Source organism: Staurois parvus, unplaced genomic scaffold, assembly GCF_062004578.1.
Source record: "Staurois parvus isolate SC_StPar_1 unplaced genomic scaffold, SC_StPar_1.0 ptg000422l, whole genome shotgun sequence".
Classification (NCBI taxonomy): domain Eukaryota; kingdom Metazoa; phylum Chordata; class Amphibia; order Anura; family Ranidae; genus Staurois; species Staurois parvus.
In genome coordinates, this window is record NW_028318218.1 from 4,364,237 (window position 1) to 4,385,591 (window position 21,355).

General features: G+C 39.4%; 1 protein-coding gene across 3 annotated transcripts in view; it reads left to right on the forward strand.

The window, feature by feature from the left end:
* DYNC2H1 (dynein cytoplasmic 2 heavy chain 1) overlaps positions 1–21,355 on the forward strand; it is a 597,118-nt gene that overhangs the window by 174,917 nt on the left and 400,846 nt on the right. For 2 of the 3 annotated variants that reach the window (XM_089687276.1, XM_089687277.1), the window contains exons 47-51: positions 1,272–1,439; positions 4,141–4,271; positions 8,550–8,798; positions 11,201–11,309; positions 18,025–18,138. In XM_089687276.1, coding sequence (XP_089543402.1) covers positions 1,272–1,439; positions 4,141–4,271; positions 8,550–8,798; positions 11,201–11,309; positions 18,025–18,138 — 771 coding nt within the window. The remainder of the gene's footprint in view (positions 1–1,271; positions 1,440–4,140; positions 4,272–8,549; positions 8,799–11,200; positions 11,310–18,024; positions 18,139–21,355) is intronic. The other variant, XM_089687278.1, reaches the window with a different exon arrangement.

Genomic DNA, 21,355 nt, shown 5'->3' on the forward strand with positions numbered 1-21,355 from the left:
AAAGGGGGGGGGAAATGAACTGGGTCGCCAAAAAAATTAATCAAACACACCAGAACGCTTAAAGAATGTGCATGCACAAACGCATCTGGACTGCATTTCTCTGGTGCATACTGGCCCTAAATAAGGACATGTGCGTTCCAGTGTGTTTTGGTGTGTTTCAGAGCATTTTTGATTTGGTGCTTTCCAGTAGAATTCAGTGCAAAAATCAATGCAAAATGTTCCACTTTTTTTTTTTTCTGGAACTGACCACACTGGTTTCAATGCATTTTTGATGCAGAAAAAAATGCACTGGACTTGTGGTGTGAACCAGCCCTCAGCCAAAAGAATGTTGTAAGGTTAGGTTTTGAACAAGAAGACTTTGCTTGCAAACAGTGTTTGAATTTAAAATACAGGTGTTCATTGGGGTTGAGGCTCTGTGCAGGTGACTCAAATTCCTCCATGCCAACTGTTTACACCATGTCTTTATAAAGCTGGCCTTGTGTACAGGGCCCAAAGATGATGCAACAGAAATGGGACTTCCTCAACGTTTCTCACAAGGTTGAAAGGGTACAACTGTGTATGTATATTTTGTGCTGTAGCATTACATAGTTATATTGAAAAGAAACAAGTCCATCTAGTTCAAACAATAGAAAAAAATAAAGAGAAAACCTCCAAGCCAGCTTATTTAGCAATTACCTTTTGTGACTTGCCCTCCTTGTGGAGGGTGCCAATGACTGTCATCTGAACAACTGTCAAGTCAGCAGTCTTCCCCATGATTGTGTAACCTACTGAACCAGACTGAGAGACTGTTTAAAGGCTCATAAAACCATTACAGGTGTTTTGCATTAATTAGCTGATTAGAGTGTGACACCATGATTCTACAATATTGCGTTTTTGCAATATTATAATTTTCTGAGATACTGAGTTTTGGGTTTTCACTAGCTGTAAGCCATAATCATCAAAATTAAAAGAAAGAAATTCTTGAAATATATCACACTGTGCGTAATGAATCTGTATAATATATGGGTTTTTTAATTGAATTACTGAAATAAATTAACTTTTTGTTGATATTCTAATGAATTGAAATGCACTTGTACATGTAAAGATATGACTGTGTGTATTTTCTTTGTGTGCAACTGTGAATGTTAATCCTCTTTTTCCTATCTCCCCTATTCTCTGATCATACTTGTGTTACCTTGGTAAGTTCTGTCTTCTTCTAATCCATCACTATACATGTGCTGTAGTAGTCTGGTGCTCTAGCAGTGTACAATAATTACCTTCTTGCTGTTTAGGATCTGGAAAACAATCTCAAGACCACGTTCTGGAAATTGTAGCATATGAAGCTCGTAGATTATTTCGTGACAGGATTGTGACCTCTAAAGAGCTCAATGTCTTTGACAATATTTTAGTGTCAGTTCTGCAAGGAGACTGGGGTTCTGATGTTCTTGACAACGTGGCAGGTAATGACAACATCGCAAGCATTCGTTCAGAAGGTTTTATTAAAATGAAGCAGAGTATAGCCCTACAAATATCACATGGAAAGCTTTGTGAAAGATATGAGTGTAAGTGTAAATTTAAGGCAAATGTTTTTTGGTCCATAAGAAGCCTTAGCAAATTGCACACTGGCAACAATGACACAATGTGTTACTAAACCCACATCAGTAAAATCAGTCTGTATATGCAGTAAAGCATGCTAGTTATACTCACTGTGGAACCTAAGGGGTCAATCCTCTGCATTGTGTTATAAAGCTGTTTGATCCTGTCTTCTCTGATCCTCCCCTTCTTCTGCTGTCCCCAGTCCATCTGCTGATAGTACAGAGCTCTAGGAGTCACTGCACATGCTTAGTTTAGTGTGTATTGCTAGAGAATTTTTTTTCTTTGGGAAGGAGCATGTGGTCAGCTCAGGACCAGTCAGCACTGTCCAGAGGGCCAGGGGTCATGCAACCTCTTAGGACAGTCAGAGCAGAATGAAAACTCCTTCTACAAGCTTTTGCCAGTGCTTGGCTGGGCACTGATAGACGTCACAAGACTGCTCTAACTACTGATGAGAAAAAGTATTTAGCAATTTATATTCGCTAAAATAATTGCATTTCCATGTTCTGTGTACTGTGGAAGACAAAATATAGTGAATGCAGGGTCCTGGGTTCAGTAACACTTTGATGAAAATTTTTTTGCAATTATGAGACATTCTAATATTTGCTTATACTTACAACATGTCATTCAGGTATGTATTTGCCTAGATCACCAGCTCACACTCACACATGGGTAATACTAAATGCTTTTGTGTAGTGCAAAATCAACAAAGCAAATCTCTCAAATACAGGGCTGCCAATGCTTTTACTTCTTATGCTAGTCATCTAGCTGTATAAGGCTTCACTCTTTGATATAGAACAAGCATGCAGCCCATGAAGTCAGAAGTGATATATATGTTTTGGGTCCAGTTGAATGACTCAAGAGTATTGAAGCCATAGGGTTAGAATAACAGTCAGGAAAACCAGCATTTTCTGAAGGAAGCCAAAAGTAGAAGTCCACGTGCTTCTGTCAGTAAATGCCACTAAGCACTACCCCAGCTGTATTTACCACAATGGGTCAGTAGTTATGGCAATAGGGTTCCCTCTTTTGGTCTGTTCCATCTATTTGTAGCAAGAAGTCTGTAGGGGGTGACTTGGCACAAAAGTTGCTGAGAGGTGTCAGAAGACCCTGAATAGCTTTAATATTTTTTTTTTTCATTTCTATTTCTATAGCACATTTCTCCCTGGGGAATCAAAGTGCTTATTAGGTCATGCAGCCATTTGGTTATACTGGATTGAGCCAAATAACCTATCACATGATGGAAACCCTTATGTTATGTCTCTTAAGAAAAAACAAGGCACTTGCATACATTTACAAATATATCTGTGAGCTTCTGTAAACTATGGTCCTACTCTAAACTATGGATGCACAACAATAGTCTGTGCATAGCAATAAATAAACCGATAACAAGTTAACCTAGGGATTGGAGATCCAGACTCAAACAGGACAGCTGAGAACCTCTTGTGTGTGCTTGCCCCTTCCATGTGCACTAATTGGCTATAAACATTGGGTTCCATATTAATTATTTAAAATCTGTCATTTGCCAGAGATAGGGTAATTTATATGCTTTTTTGGTGGTTTGTGATTCACAGTTTTCATTGAATATCTAATTGTTGGACCACACAAATCAGATTAAGCCCTGTTTCACACTGGATCTGACTTTGAAATCGTGCGACTTCACTTGAAGTTGCACAATTTCAAAGTCGGATGGCAGTGTGACTTCATAGAAATCTATGCAATTTCACGCACAGATGTCTACGCAAGTCGCACCCCAAATCTGGAAAAGTAGTAGGAACTGTTTTTCTAGTCGGTGCAACTTTGACGAAGTCGGACTTGCACTGATTAGAACAATTCCAATGCGAAACGGTCAAATCACATGACAATTCGCATCAGTGTGAACCAGGGCTAAGCTGTACCTTATGGGCATTGCATAATAACAATGAATCACAATGTATCTGTTAAGTATCTGATTACTTTGGCTCAGTTTTTTTTTTTAATGTGTAGGGGGGTAAAGAGAAAGTAGGATGTCCTGCACAGATTGCTGTCTGTATGTCCCCATTGAGGATCAGGGAAATAAAATTATGGACATTCATTTTTTTTTTTATTATTTATTACAGGTACTTATATAGCCATCAATTTAGATAGAATGAGAAATTAAGGAGGATTAAAGTTCCTGTTTGTTTTTACTGCTATATAGGGCTTTATTAGAGAGATTTAGCATGCCCTCCTAACACCAGAAAGAAAGTAAAGGGAAAATTTGCAACAGAGACACTGAAAAAAGTAAAAATGTAACTGGGTTTCTAACCTTCTCCTCTATATAAAAGAAAAATCATTTTTATTTCTGTTTGTTGCTGTTAGAGAGTTACTCTCATTTCCTGTTTGGTAAAATGTTGTCATCAGTACAGAAAGTGATGGTTTCTAACCTTTCCCCCTCTATCCAAAGTTAAGAAAAATCTTGCCTGGGCATACATTTTAATATATGGTTAGCAAAGCTCCTTAACACCCTGTTAATTCTATGTGCGCTTTATATACATTATATGAAAAATCCAGAGTCCTATGTGTGTAATGTTTACTTTTTGCCCTCTTTAGACTTTTTCAATGTCACTTGGGGTGCCCCACATGAAGCAGGATCCAGGCTTGCCCCAGGACAGTCTTTACCCCCTCATGGGCGGCCTCTTGGAAGGCTAAACTCTGCAGACTTCAAAGATGTCATTAAGAAAGTAAGTGACTATATTTTCTTAAGTTTTTTCCTTTACTTTTTAACACAATAGGCATTAGAGCCAAAGTAGAATTTCAGTCATATCATGAGTTAATTTACATATTGTTACAATGTCCTAAGTTATATTAGGACCTTGTGTGTGTGCGCAAGTGGGAAAAATGTGTGGCGCTGTGGGTGAATATGTTGTACTTTTTTTAGATAGTTCTCATCAGACATGTTGGTGTCAGCTATTCTCCAGAGTTCTGTGGAAACCTAGGGACCCTCCGGTGGTTGTTAGGGGTTCTTTGATGTGTAGCTGATTGACCGCTCATTTGATGGTGCTTGCCTAATTCCAGGGCCAACACCACTTGGCAGAGCTAGCTACATGACACCAATGATATTTTTTAGCTGTCTGCAAGGTGGGTAGGGGGGCATTCTTACCAGTGACCACCAATGTAAGGATCGTTCTTCCCACTGACCCAAAAAATAAGGGTTAGTCATCCCAGTGACCACTAGTGTAAAGTGCACTCTTCCCACTGATCCTCAAAATTCTTACCAGTGACCACCAATGTAAGGATCAGTCTTCCCACTGACCTCAGAAATAAGGGTCAGTCATCCCAGTGACCACCAATGTAAAGTGCACTTTTCCCACTGACCCCCAAAATAAGGATTATTCTTCCCATTGACCACCAATGTAAGGTGATTTCTTCCCACTGACCCCCAAAATAAGGGTCACTTTTCTCACTGACCACCAATGTAAGGTTCATTCTTCCCACTGACCTTCAATATAAGGGTTATTTTTCCCCACTGACCACCAATGTAAGGTGCTTTCTTCCCACTGACCCCCAAAATAAGGGTCATTTTTCCCACTGACCACCAATGTAAGGTTTATTCTTCCCACTGACCCCATATATAAGGGTTATTTTTCCCCCACTGACCACCAACGTAAGGTACATTCTTCCCACTGACCACCAATATAAGGTGAATTTTTCCCACTGACCCCCAAAATAAGGGTCATTTTTCTCACTGACCATCAATGTTATGGACATTCTTCCCACTGACCCCCAATATAAGGTTCTTACTTCCCACTGACTACCAATGTAAGGGGTATTTCCCAGTGACCATCAATTAATTGGTTTTAGTATCTGTTCCCTGAGACCAGGAAAATATTTCAAGGATTCTGCTCAGTTAAAAAGGTTGAGAAAGTCTAGTGTAAGCTATTGCACTCCATGATGTTTGAAAGCTTCATTGATTTTACTTGTATATTTTAATTTTAAATTCCTAATGTAGCAGTTTCAATAAAATTACATATTAGTGTACGTTTACTGATGCAGATAACTTTTTACTGAAATGTCCAAAATATTCTGTTTTCTCTTCAGTATGAAATGTTCTGATAACATAACAGTTACCTGCACATGACCATGTGAAGGCCATTGATGGTGTATTTGGTGCAAGACTGTGCCAGTAAATGTACAGTAAATACAAATGCATGGTATTTTTCTACATCAGTTTTGACAACCGTTAGCGATTGGGCTTTATATGTACCCATTACAATTTATGAGGGCAATTATTTTAATATTTGTCATTTTGATTAGCAATGACAATCTTTAAATCAACTTTGATTATTCTGCAGAGAGAGAACTTGGGGCTCTATTTGTGTGCAGTAAGTCTGTATTATAGGAATGTCGAAACCACCAACATCACTAGGAAGCATGTCTAGTGCCAGGAATAGTGAATACAACAGTACAGTAATGGTCAGCTATATGTACAGTATTGGATGTTCTACATATTACTTTTCTTTTGGATTGCTAATTAGTTTTATGGCTATACAGTTCTTTTCAAAGTGTAGGCATTGACACAAATAAGGTGTAAGACAGACTATCTTTATTGAAATTAAACGTATAAAAAGTGTACAACTGATTAAATAGGGCAATATGTACAGAGAAGTTAGTGTATCTAGCACATACATAAACATGTGTTTCCCTCAGTATACAGTTATGGCCAAAAATATTGGCACTCCTGTGTTTCTGTCAGATAATACACCACTCCGCTCAGAAAATTGGTGCAATTACAAAATGTTTAGGCATTCTTATGTTTATTTCATTTGTTTGGAATGGTATGAGTGGAGAAACAAAAAGACATATGTGACACGTTCCACGCAAAACTCCAAAAATGGACTGGACAAAATTATTGGCACCTTCTCAAAATAGTAAGAAATGATTTAATTCCAAGTTTGTGATGCTCCTGTAATTTGTAATTAAACTCGCCTGTATCAATTAACAGCTGCTGACAAAATAGAAATCACACTGGCAACCAGTTAAAATGGTGAAAAATTACTCAACCTTTCTGTTGTGTGTCTCTCTGTGCCACGTGGAGCATGGAGAAAAGGAAGAACAGAAAATAATTGTCTGAGGATTTGAGTACAAAAATTGTGGAAAAGCATGGACAACCTCAAGGTTACAAGTCCATCTCCAGATATCTTAATGTTCCTGTATCCACTGTACGCAACATTGTCAAGACGTTTACAGCCCATGGCAATGTAGCTAGTCTCCCTGGATGTGGACAAAAGAGGAAAAATTGTTCAAAGATTAAAACAAAGGATTGTTTGAATGGTGGCTAAAGAACCTCGATCAACTTTCAGACAAATTCAAGCTGACCTTCAGGCACAGGGTATGACTGTCTCAGCTCACACTATACGTCGCCATCTGAATGAAAAGGGACGCTATAGTAGGAGGCCCAGGAGGACTCCACTGCTGACACAGAAACGTAAAAAAGCCAGATTGGAGTTGGCCAAAACTTACCTGAAGAAGCCAAAATCCTTTTGGGAGATTGTGCTGTGGACAGATGAAACAAAATTTTTGGGAAAGCCCATCATTCTACTGTGTTCAGAAAAAGCAATAAGGCCTTTAAAAGAAAAGTATACATTCCCTACAGTCAAACTTTGTGGATGTTCACTAACGTTGCTTTGCTGCTTTAGACACTGGTTGTCTTGACCATGTGCATGGCATTAGAAATCTGAAGACTACCAAAGAATTCTGGGGTGCAATGTGGGACCCAGTGTCACAAAGTTGGGTCTCTGTCAGAGGTTATGGGTCTTACAGTAGAACAATATCCCAAAACACACATCAAAAAGCACATGGAAATGGTTTCAGACCAAGCTCTGGTGAGTTTAGAACTGGTAAGCAATGAGTCCAGATCTCAGTCCCATAGAGCACCTGTAGAGAGATCTCAAAACAGCAATTGGGAAAAGGAACCCTTCCAATCTGAGAGACCTGGAGCAGTTGGCAAAAGAAATGTGGTCCAAAATTCCAGTAGAAAGGTGTAAGAAACTCATCGATGGTTATATAAAGTGATTGATTTCAGTAATTTTTTTTCCAAGAACTGTGTTAACAAACATTAAACTGAGGGTGCCAGTAATTTTGTCCAGTTCATTTTTGGGTTTTGCATGGAATGTGTCAGATTTGGCTTTTTGTTTCTCCACTTTTTTGTGTCATACCAATACAAACAAGAGAAATAAACATAAAAATGCCTAAACATTTGTAATTGCAACAATTTTATGGGCGAGGTGGTGCATTATCTGACATAAATGTAGGGGTGACAATATTTTTGGCCATGACTTTATATTACTTTTTTGTCCTGTAACTGTAGTTTGTACATGCTGTACATTCCTTAGTCTAGTAAAAACACATTAATATTGTACCACCTGTTCACTCGGACTTTAGTTAGCCAAACCACAAGACAACACTCCACTCAGACAGAATCTTTGGATAAAGAGAATATTTTTAAACCTCAAGGATAACACAACAGATGATGGCATTTTACCCCTTAACCATCGCTGGAGCACCCCTGACCTAAGTTACCACTCTTCAGATTTAGGTGACTAATGGCATCCTGTGCCAGTGTGTGATGATGGTGGAGCATATTGTATTTTTGAACACAAGGAAAGGCCATGTTCTTACTTGTGTCCCGGACAGTATTACATGCAGCTGTATTTTCCAATCACTTGGCAAGCCCATAAAGTAAATGTTTTCCCTAACTGAAAGACATTTAATTTGTCAAAGCACTGTGGTTTATAAACAATTGCCATTTTTTTTAAAGAAAATATTTTTTTTTTTTATATTTCATCTTTTGTAGCATGTCCATTATGCAATTATGTGCAAGCAAAATATTGTTTTTTTGCACCTGATTGGGTATTATTTACATAGTGAAGCTTCACTACATTCTCCAAGCTCTGGGGAAAGTGTAACTGCAATTGGAAAGTGCACTGTCTATTTGCCTTAATCAACCCCTATACCTTCAGGGCCTAATCCACTTTAGCCGAGATAACCGGGAGTTGAATATCCTCCTCTTCCATGAAGTACTGGACCATATTTCCCGTGTGGACCGTGTTCTGAGCTTTCCTGGCGGCTCCCTTTTACTGGCAGGACGATGTGGTGTTGGTCGTAGGACTGTCACTTCACTAGTGAGTCATATGCATGGAGCTGTACTCGTCACTCCTAAGATCTCCAGAGGATATGAGCTCAAGCAATTCAAAAATGATCTAAAGCAGGTGAGTACAGTCATTTGTCTAAGTGTAGTATACACTAGCTATCTTTGTGTAATCTTTTGTTAATGATTTTCATAATTTTGTAGTAGTCATCCTTGTGTGGTTTTGGTCACACTCTGTTAAGATACAGTATGCCTTTTTTGCTGCCTCCGTGTAATTTTTCTCTTGCAAGTTCAATATTCCTCTAACTTGTAAGGTTCTGCCAGTTACCCGAGACCACAAGGGTAGAATGACATTACCATCCAAACCAATCTGTCCTGTTCAGTAGAGATTTTATTTAAAGTTGTGCAACACTCTATTTTCAAAGCTGAACTCCAGGAAAACTGCTTAATACTTTGGAGGATGACATCACATTTGCTATACCAGTTAAAGTTCTACAGGCAGAAGGTTTTTTTACCTTAAAGTGGTAGTAAAGTTTATTTTTTTACTTGTACCTACAAGTAAGCTTATAATAAGGCTTACCCATAGGTACTGTAAGCTGGTTTCTACACAGGAAAATATCTCCTAAACGGTGCATATATATTAGGATATATTTTCCTGTGTAGCAGCACCAGTGCATGCTCTTTGAAGGAACGTTCCTGTCATTCCTTCAGAGCTGTGTGCCATAAGTGACGTGCACATCATCGCGGCTCAGCCATTCAAGCCGCCGGAGCCCACGAACCTGGAAGAAGAGTGAAGATGGAAGTCGTGTCAGCAGTGACATTGTGAAGGGCTGCTGATGGTCTTCATTGTAAGGTAAGTTTCACTTTATGTGCTAGTATGCAATGCATACCATCACATTATGCCTTTGTCTTGCAGGGGAAAACTTTTATTTTTCTAATTCTAGAGTTTACTACCGCCTTGATGCATTTTATGCACTAAGGTAAAAAAACCTTCTGGGTGCAGCTCCCCCCTTCCCCCAGTCCCCCTTATACTTAGCTGAACCCCATCTCGATCCAGCGATGTGCTGGAGAGCAGTGGCTCTCTCCGGTCACACAGCAGTTTGAGCCATTGGTTCCTGCTGCTGTCAATCACAGCCAGTGAGCCAATGAGGAGAGAGCTGGGACAATGTTCATTCACAGCATCACAGCTTGGGTGCCCCCATAGGAAGCTGCTTGCTCTGGGGGCACTTGGCAGGAAAAAGAGGCCAGGAGTGCTGGTGGGTGACCTGAGAAGAGGAGGATCGGGGCTGCTCTGTGCTAAACCATTGCACAGAGCAGGTAAGTATGACATGTTTATTATTTAAAAGGAAAAAAAACAGAGCCTTTAGTATTATTTTAAAGGCTAAGTTCATCCTTTTTAAAAAAAAAGGCCTATGCAGTCAAGGGGCTCCAGTGGGTATTAAAAAACTATACAGCTTTGTATAATGTTCACTGATTTTATTGTCATATCCAGTTAGCAATCCCCACATTCTTCCTTGTTTCCGCGACGTGAAAACCATTTTTTTTACTTCTGTAATACTGGGAGTGACTCTCACAATGGGTTTTCATGGATTAGCAACAAGGCAGGATTTGGGGATTGCTAACTGGGAGGCTTGTTCCTGTAACCATGTTCCTTGTGACTTGCCTCTTTGACAGCATGCTTGTATGCAGCACACCAGATTTTCTGCAAGTACCACCTCTTATTTAGTCTGGCTGATCCTTTACAGCATGAGGTTGATACAAGGTAAATTTAGGTACATAAACTAGCCGCATTAAAAAAAAATCAGTTCATCTAGTTCTAACATTTACAGATAAAAGAACAAAGTCAGGTAGATGAAACGTCTTTTACAGTTAATGAATACAGTGGTGTCATCTTGTAACATCCAGCATACTTATTAGACAGTGAGCAGCAGCACAACAGTTGGATCATCCCTCTGCTCACTCTGCTCTCTCTTTGCTGTAAGTGTGTTTATTAGCACATTTATATCTAGCACACCTGATTGGCCCCTGGTATTTGACCCTCTTTAACCCAGTCTGTGTGCTGATGTACAGGGATTGCAGGAGACCAATGCCAAGTTAAATTCAGATACATACACCAATTGCATTAAAATATGATATGATTTATTAATGACCACACAGAGCAATTGATTTGTATCTTATCTTTCTGCATGGAGTTCAGCTTGGAAGACAATAGTGGCCCAGTAGCACTTTTCAGACATTAACATGTTTGAGATCAGACCTTTTAAAGTGAGCTGCTGATGATGTGTGTCATTTAAATATGTGCTTTTTTCAGCAGCTTGTCTGGCATATGAAGAATTATTTTCATTTACTGTGTGAAATCAGACAGATTTGTGCTTCCTATAGTTATAGTTTAGTCAGTTATTTAAGGTTCTGATCCTTCAGCCATGGCAGTTGTTTGCATTGGGCTTTCTTTACTGTCTTTCACATGAATGTGTGCAATTGTCATTGCTGCCTTGATGAATTAACTAGGCTCTTTGTCTTCAGGTCATGCAGATGGCTGGCATTGAAGGGCAGCAAGTAGTGCTTCTCCTTGAGGATTATCAGTTTGTCCATCCAACATTCTTAGAAATGATCAACAGCCTGCTTTCATCAGGTACTGTCAGTAGATGTTTACTAAGCAATCAGTCAACCCCTGGCTTCAGGGTTACTATATTCTGTTTATGGCAAAATGTAATGAAACCATGTCACCATGAACTTATCATATTTGCTACTGTAGTTAGTTTCATGACTTTTTTAAAATTAAAACATTGTGTATTGGGGTAAGTTACTGCAATATTTCCATTTATGTTAGATATTAAAAATGTCTCAAAACAAATCTATAGGCAGCATGGGAAGGTCCTAAACTGGCTGAACGGCAAGATGGCTGATAGCACATACTGTCAGCAGGCACTACATATTTTACATTCAGCCCTCCATTGCTGCCCAAAGCATATCTTGTTAATTCTTCACATCCTGGTAGTGGGTAACATGCATGCCTACTGTCCCACCCAACAATCCAATTCCCAAAGCCTGAGCAAAATATCGGATCGTTCAGTTATATTACAGGGAGAGGCAGGAGACAACAGCAGGGTGTTCAGTTCTTCTGCTGTACATACAGTGTTGCAAATGGTAACCAGAAAATTGTTACTTTTTTGCACATTTAACAATATGCAGCGCTAATAAAATATAGAAAGATTAAAATCCAGTAGCAAGGTATATAGTGAATGGATGAATGATTATACCTAATAGTAAACATGAAAATATAAAATTATTGCATTACCAATATGTGTGTACAGTATATATATATATATATATATATATATATATATTGCACTATAAGTATATGATTGTAAACATGAATAAATAAAGTGCCTAAAAGTGCCAGCAAGGAAGCAATCCAGTAATGTTGTAGCTGGATAAAAATGTGAACAGTGAGCAAAATAGGTGCACAAATACTGCACCAAAAGGTAATTCTGAATATCAATAAATAAAGTTCAATTTGAATAAATACAGTTCATGAAGTGCAACAAAAGTGCTCTATAATTCATAATCAAGTATACTCGTGATTGGATGAGAATCAGAACGATTTCAAAACTTCAAACCCAAAAGTGATTCTGGTGACTGGGATTAGGAATGACTCCAGTGCTCGTGACTTCAGGTGGTGAATAATTAATATGTGCTTGCTCTTACCAGAAGCGCAAGTCATATGCGCATGTAGTAATAATTTCCAAACAGAACCCTGGTGTTCATCATGGATCTGGTCACGTGCAGAAGGTGGCTTCACTGGCACACTCATACAGCAGGGGAATCACTCCAGACATCCAACAGACCAATCCAGCACAGGGGAAGGGGAAGGAACTGCTCCTTAATACTCAATTCAGCCCAGCCACGGCACCAATAGATGTCAGTCTTCCTCCTTAGAAATGGCTCAGTAAACCTCCACTCCCTTGCTAGCATCACATCGCCTCCTCACTACCTATTAAACACCTCTGAAAAGCGATTTGAGGGTGGATCGCCAAGCCATATAGATATAAGGACACTGGATTCTCCACTCCCCTCCCTTTCCAGGAGCTGGCTGGAACTGGAAGTGATCAGTGTGCAGTGACCACTCAGCAGGCAGCCCAACAGTGGAGACACAGTGCCAGCTCTGAGCCTCTGGCAGAAGTCACAGGACAGAATCCAGTGTCCTTATATCTATATGGCTTGGGATCCACCCTCAAATAACGATCCAGCGAGTGGTAGCAAAATATGGATAACAGCAGAGAAGGCAAGGAGCAAGGTACTGGCTGGAGAGCACAATAATCTGGAAAACAGGAAGTGCAGAGACATGGCTTACAGTGAGGAACAGAAGTATTTGAACACCCTGCGATTTTGCGATCTAAGTTCTCCCACTTAGAAACCATGGAGGGGTCTGAAATTCACATTGTAGGTGTATTCCCACTCTGAGAGACAGAATTTAAAAAAAAATTCAGGAAATCACATTGTATGATTTTTAAAGAATTTATTTGTCTTGCACTGCTGAACATAAGTATTTGAACACCTGAGAAAATCTGTGTTAATATTTGGTACAGAAGCCTTTGTTTGCAATTACAGAGATCAAATGTTTCCTGTAGTTCTTGACCAGGTTTGCACACACTGCAACAGGGATTTTGGCCCCTCCTCCACACAGATCTCCTCTAGATCTGTCAGGTTTTGGGGCTGTCGCTGAGCAACACAGAGTTTCAGCTCCCTCCAAAGATGTTCAGCAGTGCAAGACAAATTAATTCTTTAAAAACCATACAATGTGATTTCCTGAATTTTTTTTTCAATTCTGTCTCTCAGAGTGGGAATGCACCTACAATGTGAATTTCAGACCCCTCCATGATTTCTAAGTGGGAGAACTTGCAAAATCGCAGGGGGTTCAAATACTTCTGTTCCTCACTGTATATCAGGAAGTTCATGGGAGGAGCAAGGGGTTCAAGGTTCATGCCAAACAAGGTCAAGGTAGGATCATCCAAATAGTTATCAAGGGAGCTGTCCAGCATTCCAGGTGGCTCAGCAAGAATAAACATTGCCACTCACCGCAGAAGGCCCAGGTTCGGACCCAGGCTCTGACAAGTAGTGTCATGACTACAGAGGCCAGACTTTTTCTAGACATGTCACCATAGCAACAGGCAGGAGCAGTGTCATCATTACAGAGACCTGACCTATTTTAGAAGGGACAACATAGCAACAGGGAGCAGGAGTGTCATCGTTAGAGACCCGGCCTCTTCTAGACATGCCACCCTAGCTTTTCTTTAAAGATGAACACCAGAAAATGACTAAATAAAGAGAGAAAATACATATAAAGTAGTTGATTTACCTGCAAAAAGGGTTTTTACTTCTGACCATCCAGTCATGAGTTTTATGCAGCTCTGCCACACAGCACAGCCTTGTCTGGCCTGGCAGAAGACTGGATTTTTTTCTACTGCAGTTCAGTAACATTTACAGGTCTTGTCCCTCCCACAGACTGTGACTGTACATTGAAAGGAGAAGTGGCAGATTGAGGTCATTTCTATGTTGCTCTCTCCACTAACAGTTTGTTGCTTGTTAGCACTTGAACACTGCAGAAAACCTGCTTGGCTCCTTTTACTGCTTCTCCCTCTCCCACCCTGAATTTTTCTGTACTTACATTTGCAAGGGGCTGGTTTCAGGTCAAATTCATGCATTTCTTGTGTTTGGAAAAACAAATAATGGTGTATAAATGAATACAAAGCTGCAATAATGTGTACCTTTCATATCTGTCTTAAATTTGAACTTTATAGGGAATCTGTCAGCAAGTGTCACACCTGTTTTATGGTGAACTGCATGCTAATTCCAGGGCTTTGAAGCTTCTGCTTGTCATCACTGTCAGGTTGGTGATTGCAGTAGAACCAGCATGCAGGTTGTAAGACAATGGCAGTTAGAAGACCGATATTTAGCTTTGTGACAGAGACTTTTTTTTTTAAATTAATGGAAGTAGAAGCAGAGCAACAGCTGTGTAAGTTTCATTTTACTAAGCATTATGTTCTTGTGTAGTTAACAGCTGCTGAATTAGGCTTGTGGCAGACTCACTTTGTTTTAATTAACTACCCAAGCCATTTACATGTATGCAATATGAAAGGTGATGGGGAACATTCATAACTAGACTGTTAAAACTGATTGAAGTGAGATAAGTGTGATAGAGGCCACAGGAGGCACTTCTGCTATTTGCCAGAAGGGATGATGTGACTTGGATGTTAATATTATTATTATTATTATTAATATACAGGATTTCTATAGCACCAACAGAGTTTGCACAGCACTTTACAATAAAAAAGGGAGACAGTACAGTTACGATACAATGAAATACAAGAGGGTTAAGAGGGTCTGCTCATAAGAGCTTACATTCTAAGGGAGTGTTTACAATCTAATCTAATAGGAGGCTTTAAAGGAAGCTATAATTGGTACTATCTGCAGTAATGTGTATATATACAGTACATTCAATATATGGACACCTAGCCATCACATCTAATATATGGTCAAAGTTATGTGGATACACCTCCAAATTGTTGGGTTCAGCTTTTTCCAGTGAAGGGAACTCTTAAAGTGTAACTATAGCCGAAATAAAAATGGCATATGCAGTCTGTACTGTAACCTGCTGTAGTTTGTTACCTGTGATTTTGAGGTGTGTTACCTACTTATCACCAGAAGAAAATAAAGGAGTAAAAGTTTGAAAAAAAAAAAAAAAAAGACTAACGCAGCCACCTTATCCATGATTGGTAAACTAGAGCATGCAACGGTAATCTACAGCATACAAAAGTATTTTCGACAATTGTCCACTTTCAACTTTGTGGCAACTGTTTGGTGAAGGCCCTTTTGTGTTCCAGCATGCCTGTTTCCTTTGGCATAAAGTCTAAAACCTAGTACACACAATGAGAATATCAGATGAATAATCCTTTTTTTTTTTTTGCATGCCAGTTCCATATAAAAAATTAATGGATTACTAAAGTTACAAAAATTCTGGAAAGACAGAATATAAGTGATGTAAAGTATTGTATTGTATTCTTTTGTTTCCGATTATGTGTGGCCTTTGGCAATTTTTCACACAACTTTTTTGTCACTTTTTTCTTACAAATACTATACTAATTACAAGTTCATCCTGTTATTTTATGAAACAATTTTCGTGCTTGCCCCTTTGCATATTTTTGCATGAATTGTTATGATCGGCTCTTGAAAGCTGTGTACTAATGATCAGTTTATGAGATGATCACTCTAAAAGCATTTTTTTTGTCTTATATTCTCATTGTGTGTATGAGACTTCACAGGCACACTTCAAAATCCTGTGGAAATCCTTCTCAGAATAGTAGAGGATGTTATAGCTGAATAGTAACAATTGAGTACTGTCCGTGATACTTTTTTAATTTTTTTTATTTGCACTAACATACAGTTTTGAGGACAAGCTTTCGGGGTATGTCCGGGATATGGAAGACCTCAATGTCTTGGTTCTGAAAGGAAAATTCAAATCTATCCAGGAAAGAAAAACATTTGAACTAAGAATGATAATTCTATTTGACACAAAAGATAACGGCCTTAACTTGGACATGGGATTCCTCAACCATTATCCAACAGCTTTATGACTATCTATTAGCTGAAGCTTGACCCCCTCTGTGTGAATGTAGTATTCCCCCGCCCCTCCCCCCCTCGCTCTTGATGTATCTTATCTGTAGCCTTTTTTTTTTCTTCTCAATCCCTTATAATATTCTGCTTAAACTTTGTGATTTGTAATAGTACTGTTTGGACTTTGAAGAAGGGGACATACCCCGAAAGCTTGTCCTCAAAATTGTATGTTAGTGCAAATAAAACAAGTATCATGGACAGTACTCAATTGTTTCTGTCGCAAATGCACTAATAGGGCTACAATCACCTCAAGCATAGCTGAATAGTGAAACCTATGGATTTAGAATAGGTTGTACAACAAGCTCATGTTTAGGTGTCCACAAACCTTTAGCCATACGTTGTATTAGGACTATTTCATGAAAACTGTCACAAGAGAAAAATGGGACAGTCTTTCTTAGGTAGCCATTAAGGCCCCATGTATACAGGACACTTCTGAACAATGGAAACTGACTGCTGGAAAATGTAGGTTAAAAAACGTCTGTTTAGCCACGTTTGCATAACGCGTTTATGCGCGTTTATGTGTGTTTGTGTTTAGAAGCGTTTTTTAAAGATAAGCACTGGAGAACCTCCCAAATGCCCAGAATGCACTGAAAAGTGGTAAATTATTAGTGATTTCAGACTGTTTCAGAGAAATACACAGAGTAGAAGCAGAGACAGCAGTATATGTTGAGATAATTAGGTGTGAGTTGCTCATTAACATTTCTTTTGTTTCCAAGGGTGGGAGAGGTGTCTGGTGGAGTGAGTCCTTAAGCTCACTTGGCAGGGGGTCTTCATGAGGAATTTGGGGTGTAAAAGGGTATTAACATATCTTTTGTTTCCAAGGGTGGGAGAAGTCTGAGGTGTCAATTGGTCATTACAATGTGTGACAAGCTTGGTAGGAACATCCTGTGTTAAGTGTTTTGTCCATCTGAATACCTTGAAAACGCTTTGCATGCATTTTTCATGATGAAAAAAGGCTCTGGACAGCATTGGGAACTGGAAGAGTTAAACATTTTCAGACGCAAACGCTTATAAACGTGATGTGCTGCGTTTACAAGCATTTTGCGTTTGAAATGCTGATAAAATCAACTGCTGAACGCAAGTTTTCTGTGTTAAAAAAACGACTGTAAACTCAAATGCTTGTAAATTACTGTAAACGAAGATGTGTACAAGAACACATAGGAAAACATTAGGGTGAGTTCAGGGGCTGCTGAAAAAAACGCTGAACATCTCCTAAACGTGAGTTTATTAGCTGCAGTGTACATGAGCCCTAAAAGTTTTGCTTTTATCAGTCAAGTAGCATTGGGAAAGTGGTGCATGAAATGCAGTTGCATGGAAAGGGTATATGACAGGAGGCCTGAAGTTTCTTAAATATGGACAACTCCTCCACGTTTTTCTTCAATTTTCAAAAATCACTGAAGACATCACTGTGCTAGCCATGGATAGTCATCAATTTCAAAATAGGAGGTTGATGCAGTTTAAATATCAAGGTTTACACTTAGTTCAGTGTACTGGTTTCAGGTCTTGTCGTGATCTTAGTGCACTCTTGATATTTTTTATAGTTTTAGTCACAAAAACCACACAATATACATTTCTGGGGCTCAGTCTTTGATATTTGTGTGATTCTTAGACATGCTTTTCACTTTCATTTTGTTTGGTATACCTTGTTTCAATATATATTTCTTTTTACGTAGGTGAGGTTCCCGGTTTATATACTACAGAGGAATTGGAGCCGCTTTTGTCTCCACTGAAAGACCAGGCATCAGAAGACGGCTTTACTGGACCAGTGTTTTCCTATTTTACCTGCAGTAAGTTTGGCTAGAGGAACACAACATTCATAGGTTGCTCAGGCTTGTCAAGTGATACAGAGCACCGAGAAGTGTATTTAGTTTGATGATTTAACATCTAATGCTAACACATGATCACTTTGTGAAATGGTGCACTGGTTCTAAAGGAATGTGGTCATCATCTGCCAGATTTGACACTGCCATTCATGGTATATCTCAAACTAGGCTGCAGGTTTCCATGATTAACTATGTCAGGGTAGATCAACGGGGCAGATGCATTATAAAACAAGAAAGTGAGGCTACGTCCTTGCCTTCTTTGTCATGTAAATGGTGACTTAAACAAGAATAAGACCCTTGACCCTGGCAGGTGGGTAGAAATGAAAATGTACAGTAAAATGCCCCAAGATATTTTAAGTTTTTAGTGGATTATTTGTCATGATGGCAACCTTTAAAACCTGACTTATCAGCTTTGGGTTGCATACTTACAGTCATAAAATGTCTTTAGTAAATGTCTGTTGTTTAAAAACCTGTCATGAGGGAAGTATGGGGGCTGACTCATGTCCTTTTGAATCTGAAACCTAGCATGCTTTTAATGAATGGCAGAAAAATGCCAGAATTGGTTATCTCTTTACTTGTTTCAGGTAAGAAACTCAGACAGCATTGAAACCAAAGCATTAGCATGAAAGCCAGATAGCGAGCATTACCAAAAGTTTACCGAGCATTGAAGAATTGGGGGAGGGGAGGTGTCTTCGCAGAGCAATTAATATATTGGAAGATGCTTCACATCCTGGTAATGTTGTGTATACATTGCTACCTCTTCTGGTAGGCGGTATAGAAGTATTTGCTCTCGTACCACCAGGTTGCAAAATAGCTTATTCCCTCAGTCTTTATGGCTCTTGAACGCTAGAGGTGTTGAGGAATAAACTGAGTGGGAATTATGTATTTATTATGGAATGCATGCTAGTTCTGGTTAAAGAATATGTAAACCCAACATTTCATATTCCTGATATGTGCCTGCTGTACCATTCACTTGTATGAAGAAGTATCCTGTTCTGTTTGTATTGTTTCCTTTGTGTGAAATCCCTGGTGTTCCTGCCAGTCACTGTGCTTTCCTATTAAAAACTGACTACACTAGGCAAGAGAACACAATGTGGTCATTTCTCTAGCTGTGCTCTCTTCGAAAGATCAGCCTTCTGCTGACACTGTGCACAGGGCCATCCTTGCCCTCATGCATTGCACAGATGTTACTTGCTTCCATGTGCAGGCAGTCCCCTTCATGTCTGTTTTGACACAGTGGCTGCGATGACACAGTAGCTGGTCTCAGTTTGACAGCTGTGTGGGTGTGGGTACTTGTCCCTGAATGCAGACAGTGTGCAGATAGACAGTGATCAGGACAGGAAACACACATAGAAAATTAAAAGGCCCATCTTACCCACCCCTTCTCAGTGTTTGAGAAAAACCTATTTATGGTACTGGGTGGATTACTGGCTGTCGTGAAGACTTGTAAGAGTTCTTAACTGGCAGAAATAAAAATTTTACTTTGTCTTCCAGAATTTTAATAAATGGAGCTCTAATAGAGGCTTAGATTTTTCTTAGCTGAAGTGCCTAAAGACCTAATTGGAATACAAAAGGTCCAGACTAATAAATAAGCATTATAAATGAATAAAAAAAGAGTAAAAATGAATACTATACATGTAGCCAATGCATATACACTGACCTCCACATTAAAGGTCATGGGAAGCTGAACATGTCCACAGAGCTCAATAGCTCAATACATGTGTGTCTGCTGAAATTCCATCAGTTAGCAATAAAAAGTGAATCTTGTTGAATAAGTGACTGCTTTCCAGTACTGACCTGGGTATCAGATCAGTGTTGCTGGTTCAGACCTGGAGCAGAGTGGATCTACAAAATTACTGACCTCTTATGTTTGACCAGGAGATAAAAGACTGCCCATTACTCTTTCAAGTTCCAGTTTCTGTACGCAGAATTGTTAGGGTAGAAATGCCTCATATGCGACATTTCTGTCTATCCCAGTAGCATCTGACATGAAGTGTTAAATTACATTACTTCCAGGAGTTGTGTGTTCTAAAAACTGGAAGTTGTGCCCTCTTTGTAATGCAAATCCCATGCCCTACATCCGAGTGATCAGCCCAGTGCTGGTACGGTGCTGGGGCAGGAAAGATGAAGGCACCGTCTCCTCTATAAAGAGGGTAGTTGCTGCAAGCTCTAAAACCTGACTCATCTTTGCCTTGGCTTAGAGAGAGGGCAGAAGGATTCACTGAGTAAAGATTAAAGTCACCTTTTTAAACCACTCTCTTCATTTGAAGTACTTACTGGCTAGGTAGGCATTAAACTCTTTAAAAGGGAAATGCTGCAACTCCACCTGGAGGCCGGAAGTAAAAAAAAAATATGGGCCTACGAGACTCACATCCTATATTTTCATCCTACCCTGATAGGAATGGGAAAACACTGAAGAGCTTGAGTGGTGGGTCTTTTAATCTTCTTTGTGTGTTTCCTGACCTAATCAAGCAGTCACTTGATTTGTTGTCATGGAGTCCTTACTTACTCCTAGGTGGTCCCCATACAGTGGGTGTAGAAAATAATCACCTCCTTTAAAATCACATTTTGTTGCTTTGCAGCCCGAAATGAGGACAGACACAGTTTTTGTTTCATCCAGCTATATTTACTCAAGTGAAAGATATGACACCAACATGACAGAAAAAAAGCCTTTAGTCTGTTGGGATATGTCTTTACTGACTTTGCAGTGTTTGCCCACTCTTCTTTGCAGAACTGCTCAAGTTCAGTTATATTTGATAGTGACCATTTGTGGACTGCAGTCTTCAAGTCATTCCACAGATTTTCAATGGGGTTTAAGTCTGGGTTCTGACTAAGCCATGTAAGGACATTCACCTATTTCTCATTTAACCTCTGTGTGGTAATTTTTGCTGTGTGCTTTGGGTCATTGTCATGTTGGAAGGTAAACCTTCTTTCCATTGACAACTTTCTGGCAGAGGGCAGCAGATTTTCCTCAAGAATTTGACAGTATTTTTTCCCCATCCATTTTTCTTTTTATCCTGACAAGTGCTCCAGTCCCTGTTACAGAGAACCCCCACCCACCCATAACAGTATATTACCACCTCCATGCTTTACTGTAGGAATGGTTTTATTTGGACGGTGAGCTGTATTGGTTTTCCGCCAGACATTACGTTTAGTGTTGAGGCCAATTAATTCAATTTTA